Source organism: Charadrius vociferus, unplaced genomic scaffold (assembly GCF_000708025.1).
Source record: "Charadrius vociferus isolate BGI_N301 unplaced genomic scaffold, ASM70802v2 scaffold932, whole genome shotgun sequence".
Classification (NCBI taxonomy): Eukaryota; Metazoa; Chordata; class Aves; order Charadriiformes; family Charadriidae; genus Charadrius; species Charadrius vociferus.
The window spans coordinates 38,521-48,834 of record NW_009647299.1 but is presented as its reverse complement, the minus strand read 5'-3'; the positions used below and the strand labels follow the sequence as shown (position 1 = coordinate 48,834).

General features: G+C 50.0%; 2 protein-coding genes across 2 annotated transcripts in view; both read right to left on the bottom strand.

Moving 5' to 3' along the window:
* Nucleotides 1–1,988: 1,988 nt before the first annotated feature.
* LOC104281972 (keratin, type II cytoskeletal 6C-like) lies at nucleotides 1,989–5,832 on the bottom strand. Its single transcript, XM_009880037.1, has 9 exons — nucleotides 5,267–5,832; nucleotides 4,167–4,381; nucleotides 3,915–3,975; nucleotides 3,666–3,761; nucleotides 3,327–3,491; nucleotides 3,136–3,261; nucleotides 2,692–2,912; nucleotides 2,368–2,402; nucleotides 1,989–2,260 (listed from the first exon to the last, which is right to left on the bottom strand). Exons 1-9 carry the CDS (start codon nucleotides 5,774–5,776, stop codon nucleotides 1,989–1,991), a joined length of 1,701 nt encoding a protein of 566 aa, XP_009878339.1. The 5' UTR covers nucleotides 5,777–5,832.
* Nucleotides 5,833–9,475: 3,643 nt separating this feature from the next.
* LOC104281982 (keratin, type II cytoskeletal 1-like) overlaps nucleotides 9,476–10,314 on the bottom strand; it is a 5,023-nt gene continuing 4,184 nt past the window's right edge. The window contains 1 exon segment of the mRNA XM_009880048.1: nucleotides 9,476–9,488. Within this exon segment, the coding sequence (XP_009878350.1) occupies nucleotides 9,476–9,488 (13 nt within the window).

The window sequence follows — 10,314 nt, the reverse complement described above, 5'->3', positions numbered from 1 at the left end:
ACTTGAGGCCATTTCCTCTTGTCCTAATTATGGACTATCATTTCTTCCTCGTTTGTTTCATTCATTTAAATGGCATGGACTCTGCAATACAGATCATTTCCATTTCCATACTTTTATCTGACAAACACAGAGAGTGCACCAGGGTGATACGCACGCTACAGCACAGTCAGGGTTGATTCACTTACTGGTCCGTCTCTCGCTCCTCCCAAAGCTGGAGAAGAATCCAGCCAAGCATTAATCAAGTTAATTTGGTTGCAATGGGATGTTATTTAGAGAGGGCTAATGACTAACCTGGCTGGGCAATTTGGAGTTATAATAGCAGGTTGGAGGCTGTGCCTCATACTTTCACATTGGTTTTTTTCATGAGTAATTTGTGTCCACGCAGCGTCTTCAGGCCTTCCCACCACTCTCCTTCGAGGTGCAGGTGCCCATGTAAGAGCCCTGCTCGTCAGATAGATGGTGCTGCTCGCCCTTGTCCCAGCCAGGTGTGGAGGATGACCACTCTTCATCAATGCATTAACCACCTGCTGCAGACCTGTGGATGATCTCCTCCCCCACTGAGGCCTCCAGGGCGCCCGGATGGGAGCTCAGGACTGAGGTGCTTCATGGTGGTGGTGGGTTGGCTGCATGTCCTCTTGGGATGACAGCTACGCTGAAGACTGGCGCTAACTGCCACATCCCAATAGCCGTGTTCAAACCGCTGCAACCCAACGGCTCTGCTCAAACCACCCCATTCTAATGGCTGTGTTCAATTTGCCAAGTCCAACGGCTACATCCCAGTGGCCATGTTCAAACCTCCCAGTCCAAATGCCACAACTGCCCTGTTCAGACCACCACATTCAAACCATCACATCCAGACAACCATGTACCAACTGCCACCATTCATTGCATGTCCCAACCCCAATGTTCCCACTGATGGCACTGAGGTGCCCATCAACCAAGGGCTGGACACTTCATTCTGCTACGCTTGGGGTGAGCGCAATCCCCCCCACCTCATGGCCATCAGGTTGACATAGCACATTCCCTTCCTGTGCCGCACTCCTCACAGCCACGGCCCTCCCACCTCGCAGAGAGATGAGGAGTCTACTGTGGAGGAGCAAGATGACACCTCTGAAGAGGAGAGAGAAAGGCTGTCTTCCTTCTCCTCACCTCAACTGGCTAGTTCATGGCACTCACCATAGGACCAAGCACCGTAGACATTGCTGTTCCTTACAGCAAAGAACAAAGCCTGTTCCCCCTCCCCTGGGGACCATTAAGTGATAAGACAACACAAAGATCTCTTTTCATCTGTCTGCAGTTTATTGGTAATGAAAGAACTTGTAGGAAAGGGGCGCTGGTAGAAAGCAACCATGCGGTAGGGTTCACGCAACAGAAGGTTTGCAATAAGGCCATACATACGTCAAGTGCGAAGGAGAACAAGGAAAGGAATCTATAAAATATTAAAGCTGCCAAATTACTCCACCAAGGGAAGGTGGAAGTCTCCAGAGACCCGTTTCTCACTCCTAAATCTGACTATGAGGCATTATCACGTTTCTTCTGCTTACATGAATTCCCCATATAGCTGAAACAAGCTGCTACCATGCAGGACACGCGGAAGTCGCAAGAGAAACACGGCCATTGAAAAAGAGACCTTAAAAAGTGAAAGGAAAGAGCGGTTTCATATGCGGTCCTCCTCAGCCAGCGCAGCAGCCTGGGGTAGCAGCGAGAAGCACAGCAGAAGATGCTCGGATGAGCTCTGCAGTCCCTGGTACCCGCAAGGGAGGTGACTCATCCCTGGTACCCACAAGGGAGATGTCTCATCCCTGGAGACTGGTGGGGCTCCACCAACAGGGTGGTGTTTCACCGCAAAGCTCCCGGTGGGCAGGGTGATTTAAGGAAGGGAAACAATTCGTTTCTTTGCTGGATACCAGTTCAGGGTGGAAGGGGCTCTGCTGCTGGCTGGAGAGAGGAAAAGATGCTTCTTTCCTTGGGGGGGCTGAGGTCAGGGCTCAGTATTTTACACCTGAAGATTTGACCGTCGTGGTTGTGACACATCTCCGCACAGAGGAGGATCCACCCCCTGCCATGAAGTTGCCACCTCCAGAGCTGCACATTCTTCCACTTCCAGAAGAGAAGCCGCCGCTGAGAATCCCTCCTCCCATGCCACAGCTGCCTCCAATGATGCTTCCTCCTCCGACTGCACATACTCCTCCTCCCATGCCACTGCCAGCTCCGAAGCCACCAGCGCGGCCTCCAGCAATGGTGGTTCTGCCTACCACAGCTGCAAGAGAAAGAAGGGCTCACTGTGCATCAAGCGACAACCTGGGAATCCCCACGAAACCCAGGGGAAAAGCCCTTCTGCAGAGAAGATGATGTACAGATACTTACAGACATTGACGTTGGATGGGTTGTCTCCACAGAGCCTGTGTAGGAAAGGGAAGAAGTTGTAAATGTGATGTAAGAGGAAGCAGTTAAGCTTCATCCAGTTTCCCAAATACTCCTTTTATTTCCTGTTTCATTTAACATCCATCAAAACCACTGAGAAACATTCCCTGTGGGGACCTCGTTTCTATTTTGGGCTTAAAAACTTGGGAAAAAAATGAAAAGTAAATCAGATTCCAACACTAAATGGGTTGTGAGAGATGATAAAACCTCATTCTATCCCAAGGACAGAACGTGTCTTGGTCAGGCCAACCTGAGAGCAGATCTCACCTGTTCTCCTCTCCCTCCAGCAGCTTCCTGTACATGGCAATCTCCACGTCCAGGGCAATCTTGATGTTCAGCAGCTCCTGGTACTCCTTCAGCAAGCGAGCCAGCTCCTCCTTGTCTTTGCTCAGGGCACATTCCAGCTCTTCCAGTTTCCTCCTGGCATCCTTGAGGGCCATCTCACCCCGCTCCTCAGCCTCGGCAATAGCTGACTGCAGCTGATGGTTCTGAGAAAAAGAAAAGCAGTTTGTCATTTCCCTTCTGCACACCCTCCACTGGAGCAGCCCTCAGGGCACAAACTCCACGGGAAATAGGCAGGAGCCATCAATCTCCTCCAAAAGACCTGAATTTCAAGGACTAAGTGTCCCTCACGCTGTCTGTAGCACACCACAAGCTCAGTCATGACCCAGCCTGATGCCATCATGCAACGAGGTGCTGAGGAACCCCTACCTGCTTCTTCACGTTCTCAATCTCAGCCCGCAGCCTCTGCACATTCCGGCTCAACTCTTGGATCTCTATCTTGGTGTTGCGCAGGTTGCCTCCGTGCCTTCCAGCGGTGCTCGCAGTTCCCTTGTTCTGTGGCTGGGGAGCCAGGGATCAGCAGAGAATGTCCCAAGTGCTTTGACCACTTCCCAACTCACCCGGCTCTGGTACCAAGCCTCAGCTTCAGCTCTGCTGTTCTGCGCAATCTGCTCGTACTGGCGCCTGACCTCCTCGATGATGCTGTCCAGATCCAGGTGCCGGTTGTTGTCCATGGACAGCACCACAGACAGGTCCCGGCTGATCGTCTGCATCTGAGCCAGTTCCTACAACAAAAACAGGAGTTAGCCTGATCACCTGAGGAGGAGAGAAAAGAGCAGCAGCTCCAAACAGCCTCTACAGACCAAATCCACACAGCCACCCAGGCCAACCTCGGTGTCTTTGGCCACCACACGCCTCATTGCAACTCCAGGCAGCAAAGTGTAAGAAAGAGCTCTTACCTCCTCGTAGATGCACCTCAGGAAGTTGATTTCATCAGTCAGAGCTCCAACCTTGGCTTCCAACTCTACTTTGGTCATGTAGGCACAGTCCACATCCTAAAGGAAAGATCACACAGGTAGGCAACGGCTTCCTCCCGTCCCAGAAGAGCTGTTGGCAGCCAATGCCTCCTGGTGGAAGCTGCCCATCTTGGTGCTACCTCCTTCCAGTGTCTTCGCCACCCCCCCTCTCCTGGTGCCTCTGTGACTCACCTTCTTGAGTACCACAAACTCGTTCTCAGCAGCGGTGCGCTTGTTGATTTCCTCTTCATATCTGTTGAAGGGGACAAGACAAGAGGAGTCTCTTGGACTGTCCTTCAGTCAACCAGCGGAACCCCCCTTCCCTCCGTGGCACCCTCAGTCCCATTTCCACAGAGCTCGAAAGCAAAGGCAAGACAGTCTCCAAAGTGGCTTAGCTCTCCTGTCTGGGTGCTCATTTCCTCCTTCTTCTGTCACTGCACTTACTTGGTTTTGTACTCCTCCACGTATTGCCGCATGTTCTGCAGTTCCGACTCCAGCTGTCCCCTCTGCCCCAAAAGAGAGTCAAGCCTCCTCCTCAGGTTCTGGATGTAATTTTCAAAGATGACATCCAGGTTCTTCCTTGGCCCCGCAGGCCCTTGTTGCTGGAGCAGCTCCCACTTGGTGGAGAGGACCTTGTTCTGTTGTTCCAGGAAGCGGACCTGAAAGCCCACAAAGGGATGTGTGAGATATCCACCTGGGGAGACCTCTCATTCCTCAAACCTCCTGCTTAATTGGGAGGCCAAGGGAATAATTTCCCAAATCCTCAACAAGACCGTGGATAGTTGAAAGCCAGTTTTCGTCAAGGATGACTACTCCCTTTTTTCTCCTCTTTTTTCTATTTTTCTTGAATTTCTCCTCTTTTCCCCTCTTACGCTTCTGGGTTTTTTTATTATTTACTTGAATGATGACATTCCAAGTTTACAGTTTGTTGTCATTTCCAATTGTAAATTTTGATCTACATTAATTTCCAGAAGCGTCAGGACATTTTTTTCCTTCCAGTGACTGAAATCCCATATGCCTCAATGCCAGAGAACCTTCCTCTTAGCAGATACAAATGGTATTCAATACATAATGCCATATATTAAAAAAACTGCAAAGCACATTTATAACCAATGTTCTCCCAGTGCAGACAGTCTAAAGAATACTCATCTGTACTTGAACTGAAATAAGGAACAGCCAGGAAATAACTGAAAGCTCATTCCTACAGTCTAAGTTACTTCAGAAGAAACTATCCTTGATTGAGGACAGACTTAAAGAACCACCTAGGGTAACTGCATATATCATGATCGCTTTGGCCCGACTGCACAGAGAACACTAGAGAGACAAGCTAAGGAAGAATTTGGATCAACCAAACTTAGAGAAAGTCCTTTGGTTTCTCTGTGGATGTAAAACTTCTACATTTCCTTAGGAGGACTCAGTGAAAACCCTACCATCCTTCCAGACCTGCCAACACTGAGCTGAGACGAACAATATTTCCCTCTCCACAGCACAGGAAAGTTCCCCCAAGTCCCCATTCCCAAGCAAATACAGTTCCAGCTTCTCACCTTGTCAATAAAAGAGGCAAACTGATTGTTAAGAGTCTTGATCTGTTCCTTCTCCTGGCACTTCACTTGTTGGATCTGAGGATCAATATCGACATGGACTGGCCGCAGGAGGGTTGGGTCAACCTGCACCGGTTGGATGCCTCCAGGGAACCCAGGACCACCTCTCATGGGACCACCAAAGCTGCCTATTCCTCCACCAATGACAGCTCCTCCAATGCTCCCAAATCCTCCTCCATAGCCTCCACCAAAGCCACCAATTCTACATCCGTATCCACCGCCATAAGAGCCACCCATGGAAATTCTTCCGCTGCCACCCAGGTTATGGAGGCTCCTGCTGCTAAAGCCTCCACAACGTCCGCTGCCTCCAATTCCCCTGGATGTGGAGAACGAGCTATAGCTGATTCTGCTTCTGCCCCCACTTCCTCCAAAGCCACCACCGATGGCAGAGCAAGAGCTGTATCCCCTTTTGCTTCCACCTCCAAAGCTTCTACAGATTGACTGCCGAGACATGGCCGTTTCTTCCAAGTGGAGTTGAGGAGAGCAGAACAACCAACGGAGCTGAGTTGCTGCGGGATGAATGTGGAGAGAAGTGTGCGCAGTCTTCTCTAGCTCCACAGCTTCAGGCATTCCCTTTTATCTGTTTCTGGAGGTGGGCTGGGTCTACAAGGGCGTGAAGAGGAAACAAATTTACTGTCTTCATCAGCTTGGTGCGGTTAACAGATTTTTGCCAAATTGTTGACTCCACCCAGAAATACGCTTTGCAATGCAGAAGAGAATAAAAGAGCAAGAGCATTGAAACAGGTCTCAATGAGTAAGTGGACTCTCATATCTTGTTGGCATCTGGAAAAATATGTTTTACAGTGATGTAGTCATGTTCTTCCCTCCTCCCACCTTTCTATCCGCTCTTAATGATTTCGCAGTTTGTCTGGATCTGGATCTTTTGCACTGACGCTCAGCATCAGGCAAGCATTTGGGTGAAAACCAGCAAGAATGAGACTTTCACAATTCCCCCAAGCACACCCCAAATTGCCTTCCTAAGTGGAAAATTGCCGGTGGCTTTTCAAGCAGCAGTTTCCCAGTGTACAGCAAGAAAACCACACATTAACATTTAACAATGGTCAGCATTTCTTTTTTATCCGTAAAGGAGGTGCTTCGTTCCTCTCCTAAGAGCACCAGCTGGGATGGGAGTGCCGCCTTCTAGGGCACATTCCTGCAAAATGTGTCTCCCGGAGTCTGATAACCAGGTACAGAGACTCTGAGCACCAGAGCGGAACGAGCAAGAGAACAAGGATGTCCGAGCTCCTTCCGAGCTTTTCAGATGGCCACAGGGATTGCCGAACCTGCTGAGGAATGAAAGGATGCTTCGGGCACTAGATGCGGTAACGATGACTGAAGACAGCAAAAATGGCACAGAAATGCAGGCAGGGATAACTGTGACTTGTTAAAATAATTATTTTCTTTTATTTTTTTCACTGAAGTTGGTGGGCAAATGATCAGGCTGAGATCATCACACTTGTTCATTTTGAAAAAAGGGGCAACTAAAAGGTGGAAGAGGCTCTGGTGCTCCCATAAGTAATATCGGGTAAAGTATTGCTGTATAAGAAATGTGCTGGGAGGTGTGACATTGTTGCCCACATCTTTGAGCACAGCAAATTTGGGGTGGGGAGAAGAGGGGGTGCTGAATACATTCACTTAAGAAAAATGTATTTTTCAGACACCAACTGCTGCTTCAAACAAGAAAACAATAATGTTTAATTTTGTGCACAGGCTATGAAGCAGGGCATTCACCTGAAAGGCATCTTGCCCATATCTTCTGGATCTTATTAATCCAACATATATTTTAGTTACACGCATGAACTTTAAGGAAAAAAACAATATTTTTCCTACTGCTTAGCTCCTAAAAATCATCAATAAATGTTAAAGGAACTATATTTTACAGCCTTCACGTCATGTCAGCAGCCCAATGTTATACTGTATTTAAGCTGTCGGAGTGGAATACATGTGTTTGAATTTTCACAATCACCCATAAGACCCATAGGACAATTAAAATGTTGTTCAAAAGGATCACTAGGTATCAGCCTTCAGCCACAGACACCTCAGAGCCTTTGCAAAACCAGCCCAGAGGATCACTTTCAAAAGCCACCAGAGGAATCAGAAACATAAATGCCACTGACTGTCACAGAGACAGAGGCTGCCTGACACCACAGTCTCCTCATAGAACGGGGCATAGGGGAGGGGAGAACATGACCCTTGAGGGACTCAAGTAACAGATGGCCAAGGGTTGTCCTACCCCTGAAGAACTCAAGTCATCATTGGCCAAGCGCTGCCCTACCCTTGAGGGACTCAAGTCATCGTTGGCGAAGGGTTGTCCTACCCTTGAGGAACACAAGCCATGGTTGGCCAAGAGTTATCCACATGTGTGTGGCCTGCCCACTCAACAAGCTGTGGCTGGAGAACGGGCAGCCATCCCTACAGCGGGGATGGGACACCTTCCCTTTCAAAAGCAGCTGGAATGAAGAGGGTCTTTGTTCTCGGTTGTTCTCTCCAAGACAGTGAGTTAAGTGCTCCAGATCATTCTGCAGACCAGTGCAGCCACTCACGATGAGCACTCCCAGGGAGGTGTGGGGTAGCTCAGCTTTCAGTTGGAGAAAACAGGTTGTCTCTCCTCACGGCCTCCCTCCAGATTGCCAAACGCACGGTGGCTGCCTCTCTCGGGAGGCAGCACGACTTGGTTGTACCATCCCACATGGCGGCTCTTCATTGAAGGGGAAGATCTGTTAAGTCAGCCAAATGCCTGGATGCTGACCACATTCAGCACAGGCAGATAAGACGCCCAGATTGAGTCACTCTGACGTCTTCAGACAAGATGTGAAGATTATACCAAACCTGGAGTCACTTCAGCCTCCTCCAGGTAAAACTCGATAGACAGCCTGGGCTCCAGCCGTTCCTTCACATTTCTTACGCAAAGAGCTGTGCACAGCAAAATCATCAACATTAGGCAAAATGTAAACTCTGCAGAAAACGTAGCTGGAGACCAAGCCCGGCTGCAGCTTGGGATCTCACACGGCAAAGAGGTTCTGGCAGCACAGAGGAGGATGTGGCAATGACTCCCCGCAACAATGCCTATAACGCCGTGTTTCAGATTTTAAAGCTGAGAAGAAACATAGTCTTAAAGTTAAGAACCAAAACAGGTGACTCTTGCCCCAGGCCAAACCTCAAAGTGCTCTTGGCACAGCCCCAGCTTCGCAGAATCATTGCCTTCTCATCGTCTTCTGTTTGGGCCAAACCCAGCCACCTTCCTCGGCTCTCACACACTTGTGCTGGGCTTCAAAACAAGTACAAGTCCCTCTGCCAAGAGCCCTGTGACCATTCCCCACTGCCTTCTCTGCACCTCTTCCTCCATCTGCAGCTCCTGCACCTCCTACGGGGACATGGGCACCTCACAGGAGGTTGTTGTGGGACTCCTGAACCACTACTGAAAGCGGTTTCTGGCTCTTTGATCTCTTCTTGTGGTGGAGGAACTGAAGCACAGATCAAACACACAGCATTCTTCTCCCATACCCTCCTCGAGCGAGACCAAATCTCTCCCACTTGCTTGCTACGTAAAGAGGAGACACCGGGGAGGTCTTGTCCCACTTTTCAAGGGGGGTGATGGGTACCTGAGCCCAGGGGTTTGGGATGAATCGTGCCTTCCCAGCCCTTTTTTGTTCCTACTGCTGGTCAATGAAGGGGAGGATGAGTTGGAGGTTCTCACGCACTCCTGGTGCTTGTGGGGTGGCAAGCTGTGCAGCCTGCCTGGCTGCAGCCTACTTGTACAGCGGAGGATGGGTGCTTGGCCAACGGCCATCTCCATGCTCACAGGCAGCAGAAAACCTGCCCTCCCACCTCTGCCCACAAGACTCCCACCATCGCCGCCTCCCCCTACCACAAAGCAAAGTCCACTCCAAGGCAGGAAACTGAGATGAACTGACAACAGACTGATCTGATGTCTGCTCCCACCCTGCCGCTGCTGATTTCCATCATCAATCAACCTGTTTGGGTCTCCTCTGGTTTCGCCTCTCTGCCCTGGCAGCCTTCCTGTGCAGATCCCAGAAGTTTCTGTTGGTGATTTCAGCACACCCCGTACAGAGCTTCTTCCTGCTCTAAAAAGCTGAATTCAAAAAGAGAGATTGCTACAGCCCCTTTCCTAGATCAGCGGCGATTTGTAGGTTACCACACCACCCTGGTAAGATGCGACATGGGCAACAGGGCACTGAATGTCTTAGTTTGCATAAAGGCTGAGCCCTAACAAATGGCACAGAGCAGCGTGTAGCCTCCTTGTGGATTCGGGAGGTGCTGGAACCATCTGTGCTGGAGGTTTCCAGACACAACAAATGAAGACATCTGTTGTGGAAACCACTATACATGATGCTCCTAGGATTGAGCTCTACCAGCACAGAGGCCAAAAGTTTAGCAGCCTCCAGAACTCCTCTAGTTTGGGCCCTCAGTGCTCCTGACTGCTCATATTTATGGCACATCGCTTAGCTGGAGCATCAGGAACCCCACCAGTGTAGGTACGGGCTTGTACATTCAGGCACTGCAATGACTGATAAGATTCAAGAGGCACCACGCCTGCTTGGAGACCGGCCTGGCTCCATCCTCTTCCCTCAAAGGATGGGTATGGCACCATGAACAGAGGAACAACCCACACCTTCCCACACCTTCCCACCAAGCTGCTTCCCCAAGAGCTAGGACCACCTTGCCTAGAAGTGGCCTCCAAAGCAAGGACACAAAGACATGATGAATGTTCTCTGCAATTTATTGAGAATGGCAACATCCCGAGGAAGAAGGGCATACCACACACAGAAGAGGAAGGCAGGTGGGGACAGTACATCTCGTTCCATGCCACAGGGGGCCTGGCACTGAAGAGCAAGCTTTGTTCTCCTTAGAAAAAGTCCACGTGTGCCTGAGGTGTTACCAGCTGTGATGGAGAGCAAGGACAAGCGGAACTGGAAGGCACTGCTCCAGAGAGAGCTCCTGCTTGCACCACACCTGGGGCTACCAGGGGA